The following is a 22,368-nucleotide window of genomic DNA, read 5'->3' as shown; positions in this document are numbered from 1 at the left end:
TTAAAAACCAGGACAGAGCATTAAAAAAAAAAAAAAGAAAAGAAAAAGATGGCAAGATTTTATTAGTTTTGTGATTTTTGATCCCCAAACCTGACAACAAAAACCACAAAGACATGAGACACCCACACACACAATCCTAAAAAATACAAATGCAAAAGTCCTCACACAATATTAGCATATTTCAGTATGTAAGAGGTCTGAATTTTTGAGGATACAATGTTTGTCGCTCTTTTCTTCTCCCCCATGACCTAGCAGCCTTCTAGTCAGATCCCACTGATGTCTTGCGTGACTAAACCATCGTAGGTCATTCCATCCCATTCCATCCCATTCCATCCCCAGTCGTCAGAGCGACTTGTTCAAGGAGCCCAAGGCAATCAGCATATACGGTATTATTGCCGGCTAGAGGTGCTCTAACCAGCAAGAGGTTCAATCCTTTCTCTGGCCAATTGTTGAACACCACTCCAATGTACCCCTTTGCCTTGCATTCCTTTTACTGGAGCGTGTTGTTATTCGTCGCTTCTCCTTGGTCCATGGTTTGCTCCTTGGTGGCGCCAACAGCCGACACCTAAACAGATGTTGGAGCGCGGGAAAGACCACACGCTCTCCCCGGAGCCGCGGGACCGGGAGGCGGTCCGGAGGCGGAGCCTCGGCCGCACCAAGTCCTGCGTGCCGCTCTGCGCCGCCTCTCGCCGGGCCGCCGCTCTCCGCCCAGGGAACCGGGTCAGGCCGCGCCGCCCATGGTGCTGCTCGAGAGAGCCATGGCCAGTAAGTAGCGCGGCGGCCCGGGGGAGGGATCGCCGGCTCAGCCCCTCGCCTCCGCTTGTGTCCCCGCCGCGTCCCGGGCCTTCCCTGACCCGGCGCCCGCGGGGTTGAGGTCTCGGGCGGCGGAGCGCGGCCCGGCGCACTCCCGGGGAGTCCAGGCTTTCGGGAGCGCCAGGCCTCGCGACCGGAAGGGCCCGCGTCTTGCTCCCTGCAGGGCTCCTCCTGAGTCCCGTGGCTCTAGCTGCGTTTCGGCACCGCCGGCTGCAAATTCACCTGCGCCGGAAGAGGAGGGAGACGGGTGCACACAAGTTCCGCGCCCCCTTCTCCCCGCCCCGACCGGAAGACTGCACCTTCAGTAATTAGGAGACTTTTTCGAGTGTGGGAACCTCTGCCTTGTGGGATTCTTGGAGGCTGTTAGGTTTTGCATGAGAAAGCGAGACTATCCAGGGGGTGTCGCGTTCACTGTATTCACCTTAGATTGATTTTTTAACTTGAGTTTTGCAAAAGCATGTATCCTAATTATTTGTGTCTTGAACCCCGTTATATGAAAATGAAGCATCGTTTTTCTCTGATTTGGGCTGTATGGTAAGAGGCCTGATTAACTTGCCCCATGTTGCAGCGCCCGTCACACCCAGTGGAGAATGCTCTCTTCCCAAACAGAAAAAACTGGACAAGCTGTTTCTGCACCTGGACATTGAGCTTTCGGGTTAGGTATTACATGTTACACAAGTCTATCCTGGATCAGCCCCAGGGGGCGTTTCCAGCCATCTTTCTTTGTCCCCAGGTCTTTGCCCGATCCTTTTACATGAGGCTTTGGAGTGTCCTGGACCCCTAGTCTGGAGACCTGGATTAATACAGTTTTGCCTCAGTCTGTGGCAACAGGTCATTTAATCTTTCTGAACCTCAGTTTCCTGGCCTGTAAAATGGACATCAACTGCCCCTCCTGAGGTCTTGCGAGGCCCCCACTAGATGCTAAGGTTTGTGCAAGTGCTCTGGTTTTCATTTTAACCTGCCAGTGCTCGGAGCAAGTCAGTGGCTGACTGAATGTTAGGATCGGGGTATGGAAGTCGTTTTACACACCTGCCTCTGGATGTGCCTGCTGTCTCTGAAGAGCCAGGACGAGACTGAGGCTGGTGGGCTTGAGAGGTGTGGCTCGTGATGGTGTTGAGGATGGTGTCTCATTTCCTTGAGGAGTGTTTTCAAGTTACATGACCTCTCCCCGGCCCACCCAGAAACAAATGCGGTTCCTGTCCTGCTTTACAGTTCCAGATTTTGGCTTGGATTGTCTCACTGACTTTGTTCACTGATTTTGTGCAGCTTCCCTCCCCCCCTGCAATTTCCTCATCTACCAAATAGTGTTAATGACGCTTCACAGATGTTTGCATGTATAGAGGGCCTGGCACATTCCGTATGCTTTTCCCACATTGGTCCCTTCACTTTACTTTGTTTTATCTTTTTTTTTTTTTTTTTTTTTTTTTAGCCCCTTTGGTAAGTCTTTCATTGTTAGATGATGATGACTATTAGGGCAGCCAGGAACCTTAAAAGTCATTGTAATTTTCACTTTACAGCTGAGGAGATGAATTGACTAGTATTGTTTTCCACATCAAGAAACTTCCCGATGGTAGCCTTTCTGTATCTCAGTCCCTGTGTGGAGTGGGTAATCTGCAGAATGTCAGACAGTCCCAAGCCTGGATCAGGACTTTCTGGATAGGATGAGGGAGAGAGGAAACTCTCAGCATAGCCATGGTGGATTCATCTTTTAATCCCTCCAGAGCAGAGACAAAGCCCAGCTCCTGAATTACCGTGGAGACTTTTAGTAGGTTTGTGTGATGTTCGGGTGACAGCTAAAGTTTGCTCCAAAGTTATCCCAGCTTTCGTTTCTTGTTTTAGATTCCTTTGTATTCATTCAGATTCTGAAACTATTCAACAAGCTACATTCAGGGTTACGTTTAGCTCTTCTCACTGTATTTAAGATACACCAAGGAATGGAGCATCTGAGTTTTCCTACTTTTAGGGTTCACAGTGGGCCAAACAGGCCATCAGAGATCGGGGTCTGTCGGTGTTGACTCTTCTGGGGACATTTGCACCAGTACAGCAGATACCCAGAGGGAGAACTCTAATGGTTTTCAGGCTCTAGAGCTTAGTTTTCTAGAGCAGTGGTGGGGGAGGGAAGCTAGGGAAGGCCTTTACTGAAGATTCCTGAAGTTTTGCAGAGCTTCATAGGTTGCCACGTGCTTTTGATCCTTTAATGTCGCCTCCCGTCAGACCAGGAGCAAAAACTATGCATCAATCAGGGTCCAGGCAGGACGTAGAAACCACACCAGTCACTTGAACACGGGAAATTGTATATAAAAAATTATTAACCAGTGGGTGATGACTATAAGAGTTACAAGAGAACTCTAGAGAATATAGGAAAAGCACATATAGGGTGTGGTTATTAGCTCAAAGAAGGAATAAGCCTGGAAGAACCCCTGACCTTCTTGGCTGACAGCAAATCTTGTTGGCTCTGTGGGACTCAGTCCCTCATAAAAATATGGAGCCTCTTACTCGAGTAACAGGAAAAAGCACTGTTAGCTTTTTCTAACAGTCTCCCTTGCAACCTCTCGTGGTGTTATTTGCCACTTAATGTTGTGCTCTTTGGGGGCACAGGAATGTTCATGGGGCCAGTGCAAAACCTCACAGGTGGCCAGGGGCCCTGCCCCGTGACTAAGCACATGTGCAGCTCCTTAGCCGCCAGGCTTCCCTTCCTCCGGCGGCTGGACCTTTGCTCCCTGCCCCAGCTGGTGGTGGGGAGGTGGAGGCGGGCAATTCCCCTTCCATTGGGCTGACCGCCCCAGGTCACAGTGATTGGGTAGTTTCCAAGGGATTTCACCTGCACTAAGATGCACTCCGTATCTGGAACAGGGGTAGCTTGAGTCCCAAGAGCAAACTGTAAGGGACAGTTCCATCTTCAAGTTCATTCTTCCTTCAAGCCGTGTTCTCAGTAGTATGTAAGAAGCTGGCCCTGCCTGCTTTGCTTGAGGCTCTTGTGCTGGCGTGGGGCCTCGCCCAGAGGTGTTGCTCTGTCCCCAGGTTTCTCAGCCTCCACATCATTCACATTGTGGGTTGGATAATTCTTTGTTGTGAAGGACTGTTGTGTACTGTGGCGTGTTTAGCAATGTCCCTGACGCCTACGCACCAGCAGCTACTGGCACCCCAACAGTGGTGACGTTGTCAGATGTCTTGGGGAGGGGGTACAGAATCTGTCTCTGGTTGAGAGTCGCTTTGATCCAGGAGTCAGGTCTTCTGACAGCTGTTTTCTTGTATCTTCGTCCTCAGCTTTCCGCTTGGCCCTCATCCAACTTCAGGTTTCTTCCGTCAAATCAGATAACCTCACTCGAGCTTGTGGCCTCGTGCGGGAGGCAGCAACACAAGGAGCCAAAATAGTTTCTCTGCCAGTAAGTATGGAGGTGGAGGTGGCCGCTGCCCTCTGGGAACTTCTGATCCAGTAGAATACTGGCTGCTGCTTCTCGTTGTCTTCTTGTGTCCTGGGGTCCAGCGGGGTCTTGTGGGTCCCCAGGATTGTTCCATGTTTAAGGGTCTTTGTGATAGGATGTGCCAGCGTGTTTACAGCTCTTTGGGATTATTTATCGTGTTCAGAATCCTGGTAAGTTGTGTGGCTTACTTAAAGATAGAATACTCAGTGCCTTGGATACTTACCTTCTTTCCTTGTATAAGTAAGTCTTTCCAGGACCATGGCACACATAACTGATTGTAGTGCTAAGGCTCCAACATTTTTAGCAAATGGTTGAAAACTGGAAATTACTAGAGACATTTAGGAAGCCTGCAGTATCTTCCTAAATATGGTAGCCTGTAGTAAGCCAGTAGGGCTCTGCATGTATTTCCTAGGTGACTGCTTTTAGAACAGAACCAGGTCAGCAGGTGTAGTGTTGGCCCAGAGCTGGGTTCTGCTCATGCTAAGACATGCCTATACTGCATTTTGGGGCAAAGGACTACTGGGATCAGTGGTTGAACTATTCCAGGCAGCCCCCTCTTCCTCTCTCCCTTTTGCGCTGTGGGGAGGAGGTGGCCCTTTGTAAACCCTGCTTAGATTGACTAGAGAATTTTCAGGGCCACCTTATGTTTTAGGCTCCAGTCCATCACAGATGTGGCCAGTGAGTCAGAATCTTTAACAAGGGAGCTTGAGATCTTAATGTGAATCCAGTCTTCCTTATGGCCACAGTTATGGGACTCGCCTGTACACTGATCACGGTCACTTGTTGCTTTAAGTTGCCAGGAGCGAGAATGAAAGCACCTAATTCTGCATGTGCCCTCTCTAATGTGTGTTGTATAAGCTGATGATCCTCAGGTTTGAGTTTGCTAGCACAGTGCCTGGTGCACAGTCTCAGTGAATGATGAATTAGAATCAAAGTCTAGTTTTTGCTTTTCTTTTGTCACAGAGCTGTGGCAGATAGCATATCCTGGAGAATGAGAGATTTCTGTATTTTTTCAAACACAGGCTTTATTGCTTTACATAGTTAATAATATAGTTTTGAGCCAATGGATTCATTCTAACACCGAAGTCCTATGATTAAACCCAATTGTCATGGGGCTCAGGTGCCCAGGGTGGGAACTCAGAGTTCTGCGGACACTGAGGGAGAGGCGGATTTGCTGGGGTGACAGGGATCTGAGAGAGCACACATGACCTGTGTCCTCTGGCCCAACCTGAGCCAGCTGTCATGTTCGGCTCGGGGCCACAGGCTCTTTAGCCCTAGGATGCCAGTGTTTTTCTTATCGGCTGTGTTTTACCCTTTTGAGAGCAGGGCTAAAAGAGGCAGCTGTGTCTTCTGAGTTTAAGTTTAAAATGGGTGGGCTATTTTCACGGTTTCCCCCCCCCCCCTTTTCTCTGCCAACATTATTCTAGGAATGCTTTAATTGTCCATATGGCACGAAATATTTTCCCCAATATGCTGAGAAAATTCCTGGTGAATCTACACAGAAGCTTTCTGAAGTAGCAAAGGAGTGCAGCATATATCTCATTGGAGGTAACTTCCTACCCTCAAGGTATAATGACCTAAACATGAGAAATATCCAAATAATTTTTGTTTCATTTAAGCAATGAAATACAAAGCATGTAAGTCAGACATTGAAAGAATGAGGTGGATCTTACGTAATCATGTGGAAAAAGGTTCAAGACTCAGTTATGTGGAAGAAGCACGTTCCGTATGATATGAACAGGCACTCTCAGATTAATCCCTGCCACAAAAGGTTATATATTTTCGTATGTGTTTGTATATGTAGCACATAGTAAGTATTGTATAAAGACGCACCAAACTGATAATGATGACTTTTCCCTGGAGAAGGAATGGGAATACAGGGCAGGTGGAAATGTGGAAAGAAAACACTGTATTGGAGTGTCTTTCATTATACTAATACAACGTTAGGAAATTTTGTTTTCTCATAAAGAGGCCACATATATCAAGGTAGCTTTAGAAGTATGGTTTTGAAATAAATGTGGTTTCAAAATAAATTTTTAAAATGTATTTGCTTAAATAAAAATCAGTACAGCAAAGCTGTTCAATAGATCTAGCAAACACAATTATTCTCTGTTATGACATGTTAAAAGAATTAGAAACAGATGAGAGGTGAAGAAAAGACAAGCAAGAAAAAAGAAATGCGGGAACTACATTCAGTGATGGCAGGATTGGCTTCCATTCCCATCATGAGGCCTAATGGGGATACAATTACTTTGCAGGACCTGGTGATTTGAAGTTGAGCAACAGTGAATCCTCTGTGTTTCTCTAGTGTTATAGATTAACAGATTTTGTAGCTCAAGATCAAAGCAGAATTCAGAAACAGTTTGGTTATTTTTGAACCTGTCTTTGGCATCTGACTTAATTACATTTCATCTCTACTCTGGAGTTTGTTTCTGAAACATCATATTAAAGAAGACAAAAAAGAACATAATTAAATAACCCTTAGAACATAGTATGCTTTATTGTTGGGCCCAAGTGACAGGTTGTCAAGTGTTTGTCTTGTTATCATACAAGAGTGCTTTATTCAGAATATTTTCTTTGCTCCTGTGTTTCTCTTCTCAATGAAAGGTTCTGTTCCTGAAGAGGATGCTGGGAAATTCTATAACACTTGTGCTGTGTTTGGGCCTGATGGAACTTTACTGATAAAATACAGAAAGGTAAGTAGGGAATGTGGCAAGCCTCATTACCTCTTGAGAATTTGCTGTGAAATCCCCTAGTTCCTCTCATCAAATTTTACACATGTGGGGCGTTTGACTAGTTGGTATAGTCAACTTGTCGAATCTTGCCTGTTGGCATTTTGATATAAATTTTAGACTTAGCCTGTCAGTTTCAGCAAAGGAAAAATCTGTAGGAATTTTGATTAGAATTGCCCAGTGTTTATAGTGCACTATTGACAATAGCCAAAGTATGGAAAGAGCCCGAATGTCTATCGACGAATGAATGGGTAAAGAAGATGTGGTATATGTGTATATATCACTATATTTATATCTATATCTGTATCTATATATATATGTGTATATATATATACACACACACATATATATATACACATGTATATATATACATATGTATACACACATACATACAATGTAATATTACTCAGTGATCAAAAAGAATGAAATCTTGCCATTTGCAACAATGTGGATGGAACTAGGGTGTATGATGCTAAGCAAAATAAGTCAGAGAAAAACAAACATATGACTTCACTTGTATGTGGAATTTAAGATACAAAACAGATGAACATAAGAGAAGGGAAGCGAAAATAAGATAAAAACAGAGAGGAAGACAAACCATAAGAGACTCTTAAATACAGAGAACAAACTAAGGGTTGCTGGAGGGGAGGTTGGTGGGGGATGGCTAAATGGGTGATGGGCATTAAGGAGGGCACTTGTTGGGGTGAGCACTGGGTATTATATGTAAGTGATGAATCACTAAATTCTATTCCTGAAATCATAGTTACACTAAATGTAACTAACTTGGATTTAAATTAAAAATAAATAAATAAAGCGAATACTTAGAATGATAAAAAAAAAAAAAGAATTGCACTGAAAATAGAGATCACTTTGGGAACGTTGACATTTGGTAAATGCAAATACATTGAAGATTGTTAAATACTTTGGCTATTGATCCTTTTATTGTTGTGAAATCCCTTTCTTTCTCACAATAATCTTTGTCTTGAAGTTTATCTCTGATATTGTCATGGCCATTCTAATCTTATACTTACTGTTGTATGGTACATTTTTTTTCTAATTCCTTACTTTCAACCTGAATGTATCTTTGTATTTTATTTATTTATTTATTTATTTATTTATTTATTTATTTTGGCAGGTGTATTTAATTTATTTTTTGAATTTACATCCAAGTTAGTTAGCATATAGTGCAACAGTGATTTCAGGGGTAGATTCCTTAATGCCTCTTACCCATTTAGCCCATCCCCCCTCCTGCAACCCTTTCAGTAACCCTCTGTTCTCCATATTTGAGTCTCTTATGTTTTGTCCCCCTCCCTGTTTTTATATTATTTTTGCTTCCCTTCCCTTATGTTCATTTGTTTTGTATCTTAAAAGTCATCATATGAGTAAAGTCATATGATACTTGTCTTTCTCTGACTAATTTCGCTTAGCATAATACCCTCTAGTTCCATCCATGTAGTTGCAAATGACAAGATTTCATTCTTTTTGATTGCCGAATAATACTCCATTGTATATATATATACACACACCACTTCTACTTTATCCATTCATCAGTCGATGGACATTTGGGCTCTTTCCATACTTTGGCTATTGTTGATAGTTTTGCTATAAACGTTGGGGTGCATGTGTCCCTTCAAAACAGCACACCCGTATGCCTTGGATAAATACCTTGTAGTGCAATTGCTGGGTCATAGGGTAGTTCTATTTTTAATGTTTTGAGGAACCTCCATACTGTTTTCCAGAGTGGCTGCACCAGTTTGCATTCCTACCAGCAGTGCCAAAGAGGTCCTCTTTCTCCACATCCTTGCCAACATCTGTTGTTGCCTGAGTTGTTAATGTTAGCCATCCTGACAGGTGTGAGGTGGTATCTCATTGTGGTTTTGATTTGTATTTCCCTGATGATGAGTGATGTTGAGCATTTTTTCATGTGTTGGTTGGCCATCTGGATGTCTTTTGAGAAGTGTCTATTCGTGTCTTTTGCCCATTTCTTCACTGGATTCTTTGTTTTTTGGGTGTTGAGTTTGATAAGTTCTTTATAGATTTTGGATACTAACCCTTTATCTAATATGTCATCTGCAGATATCTTCTCCCATTCTGTCAGTTGCCTTTTAGTTTTGCTGATTGTTTCCTTTGTATTTTGATGAAGTCCCAATAGGTCATTTTTGCTTTTGTTTCCCTTGCCTCCGGGGACATGTTGAGTAAGAAGTTGCTGTGGCCAAGGTCAAAGAGGTTTTTGTGTGCTTTCTCCTTGAAGATTTTGATGGCTTCCTGTCTTACATTTAGGTCTTTCATCCGTTTTGAGTTTATTTTTGTGTATGGTGTAAGAAAGTGGCCCAGGTTCATTTTTCTGCATGTCGCTGTCCAGTTTTCCCAGCACCACTTGCTGAAGAGCTGTCTTGATTCCATTGGATATTCTTTCCTGCTTTTGTCAAAGATTAGTTTGCCATACGTTTGTGGGTCCATTTCTTGGTTCTCTATTCTGTTCCATTGATCTGAGTTTCTGATTTTGTGCCAGTACCATACTGTCTTGATGATTACAGCTTTGTAATACAGCTTGAAGTCCAGTGTATCTTTATAATTAAAATGATTCTCTTGTAGCTAGCATACAGTTGGGTCTTGTTGTTTTATTCATTTTGACAATTTGTGCCTCTTAGCACTGACTTCACTTATAGTTAATGTAATTATTGATATGGTTTGATTTAGGCATTAGACATTTTAGTGTTTTTTTTCTTTGTTCCTCTTTCCAGCATTCTTTTGGTTTAGTTGAGTATTATTTAGAATTCCATTTTAATTTAACTATTGGCTTTTAGTTATACCTCTTTGCTTTTTTTTTAAGTTGTCCTGAGGATTACCATACACACCCTATCTTTTCATAGTCTACTTAGAATTAATATCCTACTATTTCATATGAAATTTAAGAACTTCACAATTATATAGATCAATTTCCTTCTTTCTCCCCTCTTTCTGTTATAGTTGTCATACGTATTGCATAATAAATCCCACAAAACACTAAGTTTTTAAGTAATCATTTGTATGTAAAGAAATTCAGATAAAATTATTTTGTTTGCTGAAATATTTAGCTTCTTTGTATTTTTCTTTCTAAAGATCCTAGTTCTGTCTGGTATCTGCCTTCAAACAGAAAGATCTCCTTTAGAATTTTTGTAGTGAGGATCTGGTAGGTAGGAATGCTCTTAGTTTTGGTTTATGAATATATCTTTATTTTGTCTTCATTCTTGAAAGATATTTTTGGTGGAATAGAATTCTGGGTTGACAGTTTTCTTTTCTCTCTGAGCAATTTGAGCAGTGTTTTTCATGTATTTCCTAGCCTCTTTTTAAGCATTTTTCTGATAAGAATTCAGTGGTGATTTGTATTGTTGTTCTGTATGTAATTCGTGGTTTTTTTTCTGTCTGCCTTCAAAATGTTTTCCATAATCTTTAGTTCTCAGTGTTTTGACTCTGATGTGCCTATGTAGATATAGTTTTCTTTTTATTTCTCTTGCTTTGTGCTTATTTATTATTTTTTAAAAATTTTTTTAAACTTATTTTTGAGAGAGAGAGAGATAGTGTGAGCAGGTGAGGGGCAGAGAGAGAGGGAGACACAGAATCTGAAGCAGGCTCCGGGCTCTGAGCTGTCAGCACAGAGCCCGATGTTGGGCTCAAACTCATAAACTGTGAGATCATGACCTGAGCCTGAAGTCAGACGCCTGACTGAGCCACCCAGAGCCCTGCTTTGTGCTTCTTTAATCTGTAAATTTAACTCTTTCGTCCCGTTGGGGCATTATTTTTTTAAATGCCTTTCTGTTCCATTCTCTTCTTATTGGACTTCAATTTTGATACTGTTCTACCAAACCAGGTTTCCAAGACTCCAGTTTTTTGTTTTTCCAACCTTTTTCCTCTATCTTCTTCAGCTTGGACAGTTTCCATTCATCTGTCTTCAAGTTCTCAGAGTCTTTCTTCTGTAATCCCTAGTCTCCTCTGTGCCATCCCAGTGAAATCTTTTAAAATTTCAGATAAACTTTTATTTCTCTACTAATTATATCCTCTTTGTCTATTCATTAAGAGCATATTTCTCCTTATAACCTTGAGCCTAGCTTAATAGGTCCTTTTTGGTAATTATCACATCTGACTCAGGCTGGGGTCTGCTTCATTGATTATTATGTTTTCTTTAAAGTTAGGTAACATTTTCTTATTTGTGTGTCTAGTAATTTTGGATTGCATATTGGATTCTATGTTGTTGAGATTCCAGCTTCTATTATATTACTCTGAAAAGGGTTGAGTTTTTTTGTTTTAGTAAGTAGTTAACTTCATTGTACTCAAACACCATACTGTTTTTCCTTTGTGAGGTAGGCAGTAACTTCAGGTTCTCCATTCTTTTTTTTTTTTTTAATGTTTACTTACTTTTGAGAGAGAGCACGTGTGCATGCATGAGTGAGGGAGGGGCAGAGAGAGAAGGAGACACAAAATCCAAATCCAAACAGGTTCCAGGCTCTGAGCTGTCAGCACAGAGCCCAACGTGGGGCTCACCACAAGATCATGATCTGAGCTGAAGTCCGGTGCTTAACCGACTGAGCCACCCAGGCAACCCTCAGCTGCTCTGTTCTATCTAAAGTTGTTTAGCTTTGGGGCTAAACAACTAGCTTTTTGTGCTTGTAACCTCACTGTTTGAAGTGCATATTTTTAGTATTGAGTTTTCCAGTCCATGAATATGTATATCCCACCATTTATTCAAGCTTTTAAAAATTTCTCTTGAATTGTTTTTATAGTGCTTTGGGTACAGTCTTGTATATCATTTGCTAGATTTATTCCTAATTGGTGGTTTTTGATGCCCTTTCATTTTCTGTTTCTTGCTAGTATATAGAAGTACAACTAATTTTAAAAGTACTGACCTTGTATGTTGTAACCTTGCTAAACTCCTTAATTTCAATAATTCAGCTGTAGATTTCTTTTGGAGTTTGTAGGTACATTGTTATATCATCTGAGAATAATTACAGAGTTAATTTTATCTTTCTCATCCTCATGGTTTTTATTCCTTTCTGTTGCCTTGTTGCTTGGGTTAGGATCTCTGAGATCCTCCGAATAGGAGGAGTCCTTGTCTTGTTCCTGATCTCAGTATGAAAAGGCTTTTTTTTTTTTTTTTAATTTTTTTTTTTTCAACGTTTATTTATTTTTTTTTTTGGGACAGAGAGAGACAGAGCATGAACGGGGGAGGGGCAGAGAGAGAGGGAGACACAGAATCGGAAACAGGCTCCAGGCTCTGAGCCATCAGCCCAGAGCCTGACGCGGGGCTCGAACTCCCGGACCGCGAGATCGTGACCTGGCTGAAGTCAGATGCTTAACCGACTGCGCCACCCAGGCGCCCCTGAAAAGGCTTTTAATGTTTCACTGTTAAGTATGATGTTCCTTCCTTTTTTACTTTTGCAGATGCTATGTCAGAGTAAGGGAATACCCTTCCCAGAAGAGTTTTTTTCTTTTGTTTTGAAAATATGAATGGATTTAGAAGTTTGCCAAATGCTCATTATGTACCTCTTAAGATGTTCATATGACTTTTCTCCTTTATTTTGTTAGCTATTTGTAGTAAATTACATTGATTTCCTCATGTTAACACGTGCTTTCCTTGAATAAATCCAATTTCAGATGATGTGTTGCACTTTTTATATATTGCTGCATTTAGTTGGGAAAATTGTACCGATTTTTAATTACCCACTCTCCACCTCTCCTGCCAATGTGTCAGTTTGATTATGATTCTGTGATGAAGACTTCAGTTAGCATTTATACTGAATAAGAAAGTAACACATTAGCTGCCTTCCGTAAGAAACCTAGATATCACCTTGCGTACTACATAGGAAAGAAGTGTCATAAAACTACCGCTTTGTGGATTTTTTCCAGTTTTGTATATTAGAGCTCATTTTGATAAGATGTCAGCTTGTGGGTTGGGTTGTGGGCAGGTTGGGGTTACTATTTGTATAGTTGATCTTAGAGCATCCCTATTTCTGGGCATGGAAGGACGTTTGTAAATTGCTGCCGTGAACCCTGCGGGAAAAGAGGTAACCAAATCCATTACTTGTGATGCAGCTCCATCTGTTTGATATTGACGTTCCGGGGAAAATCACATTTCACGAATCTGAAACATTGAGTCCCGGTGATAGTTTCTCCACATTTGATACTCGTAAGTACTAAGTTCACCTGTTTCAGCAGTCTCAGTAGATGAGGGTCAGGCGTTCTTTTTTTTTTTTTTTTTTCTCTTATGTTCCTCCCTGACTTCTTTACATACCCTGACTATAAGACCAGAAATGAGAAGGGTATAGAATGGCCAGAGATCTAGAAATAGTGGGCTGAATGGAGAACTACAGGTTTGTCATGATTTTGCTCTGCCATTTGGTCACAGACTATTCGTATGATCACTTCCAGAGTTTATCTGTCAGGCTGTGATTGAATACTTCCCACATAGACAATAAGCATTCAATTAGAATGAACTTCTTATTTCTAATCTGCTGACATAAACGATGTCTTCGTGAGGGAAAATCCAAGCAGGCATAAGCTTGTACATTTTCTCCATCCATGGGCCCTGGGTAATGTATTACCTTCATTGTTTGGTGATCTCAAATGGAGGCTTTATCCTGCCACGCCATGTTGCAAAAGAGGTTAACTTTTCATTTGTGCATTTTCTGTTTGAAAAACAGCTTACTGCAGAGTGGGCCTGGGCATTTGCTACGACATCCGCTTTGCAGAGCTCGCACAAATCTATGCGCAGAGAGGTGAGATCACCGAGGTTGTGCTGTGGAGGTGCTTCCAGGTTTGGTTCTGGCCTGGTCTTCGTGGGTAGAGGGAGGGAGCCCTTGGTCAGAAAAACCGGAGGAGAAGCTTTACTCTGTCGACCCTCATCCGGCTGCTCAGACATTGCTGCACGTGGACAGCACAGCTGTTTGGAGGTTGCATTTCAGCACACTGTGGAGCTAAGCAGGAGCCATGCTCCTAAATCTTCTCTGCCCCTCGAACCCTTCTTGCTACTGTATTTGGAAAGAGTAGCTTGGAGCCCGCTAGAAGTGAGGATATGGTCTATGGTGCCTGTCATGATTTCACACTCAGTGGTCCTGCATGTTGGGCACAGTAGAAATGTAGTCAGTGACATTCTGGTCCAGAGAACAAGTGTCCTTGCTGTCCTGGAAGAGCACGGAGCCAAGTCACAAGATCTGGGTTCTGGTTCCAGCTCTTTCCCTTAATGGACGTGATACTTTTAGTAAATTATTTAATCTTTACAGCAGCGTGGATCTCCATTTTTTCATAGGCATGGGGTGGAGATTAAGGAAGGAGAGCTTAGAAAGCTCTTCTTGTGGTAGTCAACAAATAGGAGCATCCCACTAGACTGTCCAAGCTACTCTGATTTGGACTTGACTGTCACTTCAAGTGAAATGGGTGCAGGTGTTGTGACTGCCTGGTCAGCAAAACAGGTGGGGGGTGCACAGGCTCTGCGTTGGCGGTCTCTGTTGACTTCTGTCAGTAAGTGTTAGAGCACCTACTCTGCCCCTCATTTCATTTGAAAAGCATTACAAAATGTGGTCCTTGGCCACGCAGAGCTGGCCATATGGTGCTGACAGAAATCTGTGAAGTCACATACCGTGGTTTTGGTCATCAATAGCACTGTTCTTCTATGTCTGTGTGCAGCGTGTATGTGTCCCCAAAGGAATCCTACCTTGGCGGACATCTTTGTTTTTAGGTTTGGGAGAGTTTGAGTTTGTTCCCCACTGGGTAAGGACCAAAATGGGGACTGAGTGTGAGGTGGTGTCAACCTGCACCCATTCTTCTCTGGCCGTTCTGTCTCAAGGCTGCCAGCTGTTGGTGTATCCTGGAGCTTTTAATTTGACCACTGGACCAGCCCACTGGGAGTTGCTTCAACGAGGCCGGTAAGAAAGCATCTCAGGCACACCTTCAAGTGTGTCAGTGTTGCCTTGTTGCAGAGATTTCCAGTTTGGGGGAAGAACCAACCTTCCTGATACAGGATGCTGCCCCTGACTCAGGTGCCCTGACATCCAGATGCAGTGGGAAAGGATGAATCACCCCATTGGCTATGTTGCTTGGATCGCGATGCTTCTCCTACCCCAGCCCTTACCTCATTCTGCTAGTCCTACAATACCCTGCCGAGACACTGTTTTTCTATTCTGCGAATCCCAGGCATTGCACGGTGTCTTTGGCATGTCACAGTAGCTGTTACCTGAGTCCCTGAGGCTGAGGAGTGAGTGGTGAAGGGCAGATGGCTGAGGTGGATGTAATATGGAAGGGGAAAGGAGTGTGACTTGTGTGTCTGTGTAAAGTGTGCTGAAAACCATGAAATACTGGTCAGAGACGCTGGCTCTCTCCGTTACAGTTCTGTTAGTTGAGGTATCCTATACTTAGAGGAAAGTACACTGATTTTAAGTCTGTAGGTTGGGGAGTTTTTACATGTGTATGCACCTCTGGCCACGGTCAATATAGAACACTTCTGGATCTCTAGAATGCTCCCCTTTGCCCCTTCCGTCTACCCTCTCCTTTGCCCAGATGTGGCCACTATTCTCACTTCTAAAGAGGATGGCAATTTTTATTGGAGGAGGAAGCAGAGGTGTTTGGTTGGTTGCTTGGTGTAAGATGGGGTAGGGGTGTCTGATACCATGAATATTAATTAATGCAGTCTTGTAGGGAGCAGGAAAAGCTTGGGAGATATCGGAATGGCCTGGCGTGGACCTGTTGGTTAAGCCCAGGATGCTCCCAGGTGAGGTGGCTTGATGTACCCAGCCTGCCACCTGAAATTCTTACCTAATTTGAGATGATGGGGCTGCGGCCACTGGGGGCATGGAGATGCCACGCAGCCCTGCAAAGTGTTTGGCCCCAGCAAGTCCAGTCCAGTCTCTCTGGCCACCTTGACTCGATTAACCAGAGAAGATCTGCTCGTTTATATGTTAAAAGGTTGGCTCAGGCCAGGATCTCAACTGTGGCAGTATTAACATGTTAGACTAGCTCATTCTCTGTTATAGGGGCTGTTCTGTGCACTGTAGGATGTTTAATAGCATCCCTGGCCTCTACCCTCCGGGTGGCAATAGCAACCCCCATCATGAAAGTCAAAAAGTCAGAGTCAGTGTCTTCAGACACTGGCAAATGGCTCTACTGGGCAAAATCACTCCCAGTTGAGAAGTGGCTTATGCATTAAATATACTTTTAGAAGGGAGGGTTTCATGGCTTTGTTTGTTCCCTTCCATGTCTGAGCCAGCCTATCCTGTCCCAGTTTTTATTTCATTTTATTTATTTAAAATAATTTTTTTAATGTTTATTTATTTTTCAGAGAGGGAGAGAGAGAAAGCATGCGTGCGTGAGCAGGGGAGGGGCAGACAGGGAGACACAGAATCTGAAGCAGCCTCCAGGCTGTGAGCTGTCAGCACACAGTCCAACACGGGGCTCAAACTCAGAAACTGTGAGAGCATGACCTGAGCTGAAGTCCGACGCTTAACGAACTGAGCCACCCAGGCACCCCCCACTCCGTTCCAGTTTTTAAAAGAAGGATCTGTACCCTTGGGATAGAAAAATGTTGCCAATATATAATATATGAATTACCTCTTTTCTGTCTGTCGACAACAGGGCTGTTGATAATCAGGTATATGTGGCCACGGCATCTCCTGCCCGGGATGATCAGGCCTCCTATATTGCCTGGGGACACAGCACTGTTGTGAGTCCTTGGTGAGTTGGCTAAGCGGGGAAAGGCTCTCCAGGAGCTTGGGAGAGATTGCACTGGGGGGGTGGGTTGTCTGATTCCCCACCAGCCCTGCCCCTTCCCAGCCCCCCATCCTCACATGCCTCCTAGGTCTCCACTTCGTCTGAGAGAGACACTTGCACTTGGAAACCACATGAGAAAGAATTGGGCCTGCTGTCTTTCTTGATTGAGCATTTGACCTTAGCCCTCTTCTGAGCTTCTGAGTAGCTTTTGTTATCAGTCAGACTTGGATCACATGGGGGAAGCACGGCAGCAGTCATGGTGGGTGATTTTAGTTAAAAGAGGCTCTCAGATTGTTGGCTTTTGGTTAAAATTTAAGCTAGGTGATTAGTTCTAGAGCAGAAATGGGTTATAGGGTGAGGATTTTGCTCCCTGCCTAATGATTAGAAGATGGGGGAGGATGGGTTCATTTAAGCAAAACTGTGACCTTGTCCTCTGTGAGAGTGTAAAGCATTGTCTTAGAGAAGCCAGCATGGGAGTTCTCCCACCTGCACACCCAGTTGTATGTTACTGTACGTAACTCATGGTCTGTACTTGAATGGTTTCCACAGCACTTTCACACACATGGCCTCCACGTGAACGAGACTTTTCCTATGTTAAGCTCAGTTTATAGATGGTAGAATTGAAGTTCGTGGGATAAAATAGCCAGAACTGGTGTTTAGATTCAGGACTTCTGACTTTAGAACTCGGATTTATTCCATACCACTCACACATCTGTATGATTACACACATACTGCTGTGTATTTACATAATTTCAGGATAAATATGCCAGTAACAAGGCCGAGAAGGGTTATATATCACTAGGGTATGTCTGAAATTCTCTCTTCTGACCTTCTAGGCCCCAAAGATGAAAGAATGTGATAGGGGAAGGCCTTGGAAGATAAGACCAGTGAGAGATTCCAGGGAGCCTCCTGCATATTAGGATTTGGAAGGCACTGGCAGACTGGAAGGATTAAGTTGTCTTGAACATTTTCTTAAACTCGGTTCAAGTTCCTCTGTTCATTTGTTAGTGACAGGCTTCCTGGCCTTCTGGGCAGCTCTGCTTCCCTGCTAGGGTTCTCCTGATGAACTTCATTGCTGATCAGGCTGGCTGCTTCTGACACAAAGTAGTTGTACTTTATTCTTTTCAGAATTCTACCTGTAGGACTTGGGGGCCCTCGGTCTTATATTGACATCAGGAATGGCTGCCTGGGGTTAACCCAGAGAGGGAGATCTTTGAATGCCAGAGCAAATGGGGAAGAAATAGAAAAGAATAAAAATGAATTCAGTTAAGTGGCATTAATGATGATGTTTGTAGCTCATTTGTGCCAAAAATTTGTTTGTGGCCATCTGGGAAATGGAACCAATTACTGTATCAGATTGTTTGTTAGGTCAGATTACTTTATTTTGTGCTTTGGAGAAATTTCATTTCACTAGATGTTTTTGAAGCCCTGCTTTGGGCCAAGAGACTCAGCACTGGAATCTTTTCCACATCAGCCTTTCCCCAGATTTGGGAAGGAGTGTTCCTAAGTGTGAGGCTCCTCTCCTATTGGGGTGTGCTTTACACACCACTTCTATCCAGACCCCAGGCTGAAACCTTTCCTTCAAAAACTGAAACCCAATAACATAGGGACCCAGGGACCACAGGCACAAGGCCAGAGATCCAGGCAGCACAGGGCTGTGCTCAGACCCAACCTTACCATCCCCAGCCTCGGAAAGCATGAAGGAGCAGAGCCAGACCACCCTCCCGAAAGGGGTCTTTCTGATCTGCACTCAGGAAGGGACAGGACAGAGCTTCCCACTGTTTACAGGTAGCTCTGTTTTCAGAGGTTTGTAATCATGGAGGAACTACCATTTCCTAGCAGCTGGCAGTTTACAGAACATACTCTGTAATCTAAGTCCTCACAGAGCTCTGATTTCCACTTTATAGACTAGGAAATGGAGAGTGCAGGTGACTTAGCACAAGGCCAAATGGCTACTTAAATGGTGGAACAGGAATTTATGTCCCTCCTTTCTTGTCTTTAATCTCAGATTCCTTCCCCTGAGGCCTGAGGTGGGACAAAATAGGGATCCTGATACCCACAAACATTAGTGACCTACTCCCTTCCGAATCTCTTTCAGGGGAGATGTCCTTGCCAAGGCTGGCACTGAAGAGACCATCGTGTATTCAGACATAGGTAAGATCTGCTGCGGCACGGTTGAGGTCTCTGGCGTCCCCATTGGTCTGAGGTGATTCCTAGCTGTGAAGCTCCTGTCGCTTGGAGGGGCTCCCTTGTGCCACCTTCTCGTTTATCCTTGGTTCTCTGGCCAAACCCTGGGGGCTATAATTCCGGTTGAGTTTTCTTGGTTTGGTTTGAAATAACTCCAGCGGGACCGCCAGGTCACCGGGTGCCTTTGGACAAGGCCTCTATATTCCTGAGTTACTTGCCGAGACTCTGGTGGTTTTTATACTGTTTGGGGAAGAAATTCTCATTGGTTAGTGAGGAGTTACATCCTATTAATAGTACACTTTCCTGTTTTTGCAGACCTGAAGAGGTTGGCTGAAATACGCCAGCAAATCCCCATTTTTAGCCAGAAGCGATCAGACCTTTATGCAGTGGAGGCGAAAAAGCCCTAAGGTTTATGCTTCTAACATGTCATGAAAAACAGGATGATGTTTCTGCAATGTAATCAACTCCCTGTTGAATTCTTTAAGGAGATTTTTTTTTTTTTTTTCTAATTTCAGACTTTTCCTTTGTTGGGAACTCTCTATTGAGATGATGGAGCATTAACACATGATATTTTTCACACCATATTAGATAGTTAAAAAGGGCTTAGGCTAGCCTTGCGAGCAGAAGGAAAAGGAGGTGGCTATAACTCCCATACTAAGTTGCTTCATAGCAGTTGGTGAAAGTATCAGATCTTGGTATCCTGGTGGCTGCTTCACCTGGTACCCATAGATTTATGTCACATACCGCTTATCTCACTGCTGGGGTTAGAATCCATTACGTAGAAAATTTGGTCTGGTGCCACTCTCTTTTGAGTAGGACGTTGAAGTTTATATTTTTAGTCTGTGAGTAGCTATGGAAAGCAAGGTTATGGACCCTTGGTGTTTGCTAGAGGAGATGGCAGCCCCATCCCTCCCGGCAGCCTTGGGGCTCTTCAAATTCAAGAAGGAGCCAATGAATCAACCCCAGACCCTCCTGGTCTTAGAGAAAAGGTAGTATCAACAGGGAGTCCTGTGGAAGAATGGCAGCAGTGGCATTTGGTCAAGGCAACTAAAGTATGAGTCTCTAAAAGATTTTCTTGATGGGGTGAGTGTCTGAAAATATCTTTGTCTTTTTGCTTTTCTCCCTAGTAACACTTTCTAGCTTGATGAAGGCAAGCTAGTGGTTTTAGCCTAGTGGTTTTCAGAATCCTTTTGCACAATTAAAAATTAAGGATTCCAATGAACTTTGTTTTTATGTATGTTACAGTTGGTGGTGGGCTAATAAACATTTAACAACCAGCTGTCCCCCCCCCCAAAAAAAAGGCCCTGATTTTGCAGTAGTTGCAGTAGTATTTGCCAATTTCCTTGGTATAAATACTTTCACTGTGGCCAAGTACAGACTATCAAGATGACCCCTCTAAACACAGAGCTGGAAATAGATGCACAGTGGGCACTTCTGAGCTGGTGTAATCCTGCTCTAGCACACCACTGTTTACATATGTAGAGATATTTATCATCCTGGAAAATAAAACAAAACCTTACAATAATACACAAGCACACATTCTGTTAGCTATAAGAGTGATGATATCATCATGTGTCATTTAACCCTTGGGAACTGGCATTGTATACCCAGAGGAGTACAGGAGTGAAAAAGGCAAATGACGTTTTAAAATTAAGTCTACAATTTGGTAAAATTTGACACATGTATACATCCATGAAAGCGCTCACATCAAGATAATGAACCCTCCCCTGGTGTTTTCTTAAGCTGTTATGTAATCCCTTCAGCCACTCTTCTCCTCCCCAGGCAATCACTGATCAGCTTTGTCACTGTAGATTAGTTTGAATTTTCTATAATAACCCAAAAGTGGAATCATGCCATATGTATACTTTTTTACATCTTCTTTCACTCATCGTAATTACTAGGGGACTCATTCCTGTGTATATCACTCATTTCTTTTTTATTGCTGAATGGTAGTCCACTGTATTTATCTGTTCACCTGTTGATAGACATTTGACTTTTTAGTTTTTGGCTATTAGAAATAAAGCTGCTAGAAAACATTTTGTACAAATTGTTCATTTTTCTTGAGTATCTAGGAGTGGAATGGCAGGGGCCTATGTGTATTTCATTTTCCGAAGTGACTGTGCCATTTTATTTCTTGCCATCCGTCTGTCAGTGTCCCGGTTGCTCCGCGTCCTCACCAGTATTTGGTGTGATAATTTGATTTTAGCTCTTTTAATGTGCATGTGATGTGATTTCATTGTGGTTTTACTTTGTATTCTCCTGATGATTAATAGTGCTGATCATCTTTTCCTGTGCTTTTCCTGTATCCTTTTCAGTGAGGTGTCCCTTCATATCTTTTCCCCCTGTTTTGGTTCAGTTATTTATCCTTGTATTGATCAGTAAGAGTTCTTTATATACTCTAGTTAAAAACCATCTGTTGCGTGTCATGTTTTACAAATATATTCTCCAAGTCTGAGAAAAAAAAAGTCTTCATTTTTTTAAAAAGTATTGTTTACAGAGCAAAAGTTTTTAATTACCAGTGAAGGCTGGTTAATTGCTTTTTCTTCTTTTGAAGTTTGTCTTTTTTATGTTGAGAAAACAGAAGGCCATGGGGGAAGGGAAGAGGAAAAAATAGTTACAAACAGAGAAGGAGGGAAGCAAACCATAAGAGACTCTTAAATACAGAGACCAAACTGAAGATTGGTGGCGGGGGAGGGGGGGAGGAGAGGCGTAAATTGACTGATGGGCATTGAGGAGGGCACTTGTTGGGATGAGCACTGGGTGTTGTGTGTAAGCGATGAATCACAGGAATCTACCCCTGAAACCAAGAGCACACTGTTTACACTGTATGTTAGCTAACTTGACAATAAATTATTTAAAAAAAATGTTGTATTTAAGAAATTGCCAAACTAGATGTCACTAACTTCCTATGTTTTCTTTTGAAAGTTTTATACTTTTAGCTCTTATATTTGGGCCTATGATCCATTTTTTTAAGTTTATTTTGAGAGACAGCACAAATGGGGGAAGGGCAGAGAGAGGGGAGAGAGAATATCAAGCAGGTTTCTGTACTGCCAGCACAGAGCCCGACTTGGGGCTCGATCCCATTAACCAGAGACCCTGATCTGAGCTGAAATCAAGAGTTGGTCACTTAACCAACTGAGCCACCCAGGCGTCCTATGATCCATTTTGAATAGTTAGTTTTCTATATATGGTGTGAGTGAAGAGTCAAGATTCTTTTCTTTCTTTCCCGTTCCTCCCCACCCCCCACCCCCCGCCCCCAACTATCCAGCTGGTCCATCACCATTTGTTGAAGATTATTTTATTCTCATTGAATTGCCTTGGCAGCTTTATGGAAAAAGAATTGGCTGTATTTATCTTGATCTACTTCTGTGTTCTCCTGTTTCATGAATCTATTCATCTATTTTTACACAAATAACTGTTGATTATTGTAGCTTTATAATAAATATTAAAGTCTGGAAGTATTGGTCTTCCAGCTC

At 42.9% G+C, this 22,368-nt stretch overlaps 1 protein-coding gene across 1 annotated transcript; it reads left to right on the top strand.

Moving 5' to 3' along the window:
- Positions 1 to 80: 80 nt before the first annotated feature.
- On the top strand, positions 81 to 20,928 carry NIT2 (nitrilase family member 2). Its single transcript, XM_047099938.1, has 10 exons — positions 81 to 765; positions 4,081 to 4,199; positions 5,666 to 5,786; positions 6,846 to 6,934; positions 13,040 to 13,133; positions 13,648 to 13,722; positions 14,790 to 14,868; positions 16,571 to 16,669; positions 18,804 to 18,859; positions 19,208 to 20,928. The coding sequence occupies exons 1-10, from the start codon at positions 738 to 740 to the stop codon at positions 19,297 to 19,299; spliced, it is 852 nt and encodes a 283-aa protein (XP_046955894.1). The 5' UTR covers positions 81 to 737; the 3' UTR covers positions 19,300 to 20,928.
- The last annotated feature ends 1,440 nt before the right edge of the window (positions 20,929 to 22,368 follow it).

This window comes from Lynx rufus, unplaced genomic scaffold (assembly GCF_022079265.1).
Source record: "Lynx rufus isolate CCGP_SWC_20201006 ecotype Redwood Valley unplaced genomic scaffold, mLynRuf1.p SCAF_5, whole genome shotgun sequence".
Lineage (NCBI taxonomy): Eukaryota > Metazoa > Chordata > Mammalia > Carnivora > Felidae > Lynx > Lynx rufus.
Note: the sequence above shows the minus strand (reverse complement) of the source record. Positions and strands in the feature narration are given on the sequence as shown.

What these genes read in the sequence shown, in the direction of transcription:
- NIT2 (XM_047099938.1), top strand. Translation starts at nt 738, where the DNA reads ATGGTGCTGCTCGAGAGAGCCATGGCCA. An exon ending in CAGCATATATCTCATTGGAG is followed by an intron (nt 5,787 to 6,845) that starts GTAACTTCCTAC and finishes TCTCAATGAAAG; the next exon opens with GTTCTGTTCCTGAAGAGGAT. An exon ending in TTTCTCCACATTTGATACTC is followed by an intron (nt 13,134 to 13,647) that starts GTAAGTACTAAG and finishes TTTGAAAAACAG; the next exon opens with CTTACTGCAGAGTGGGCCTG.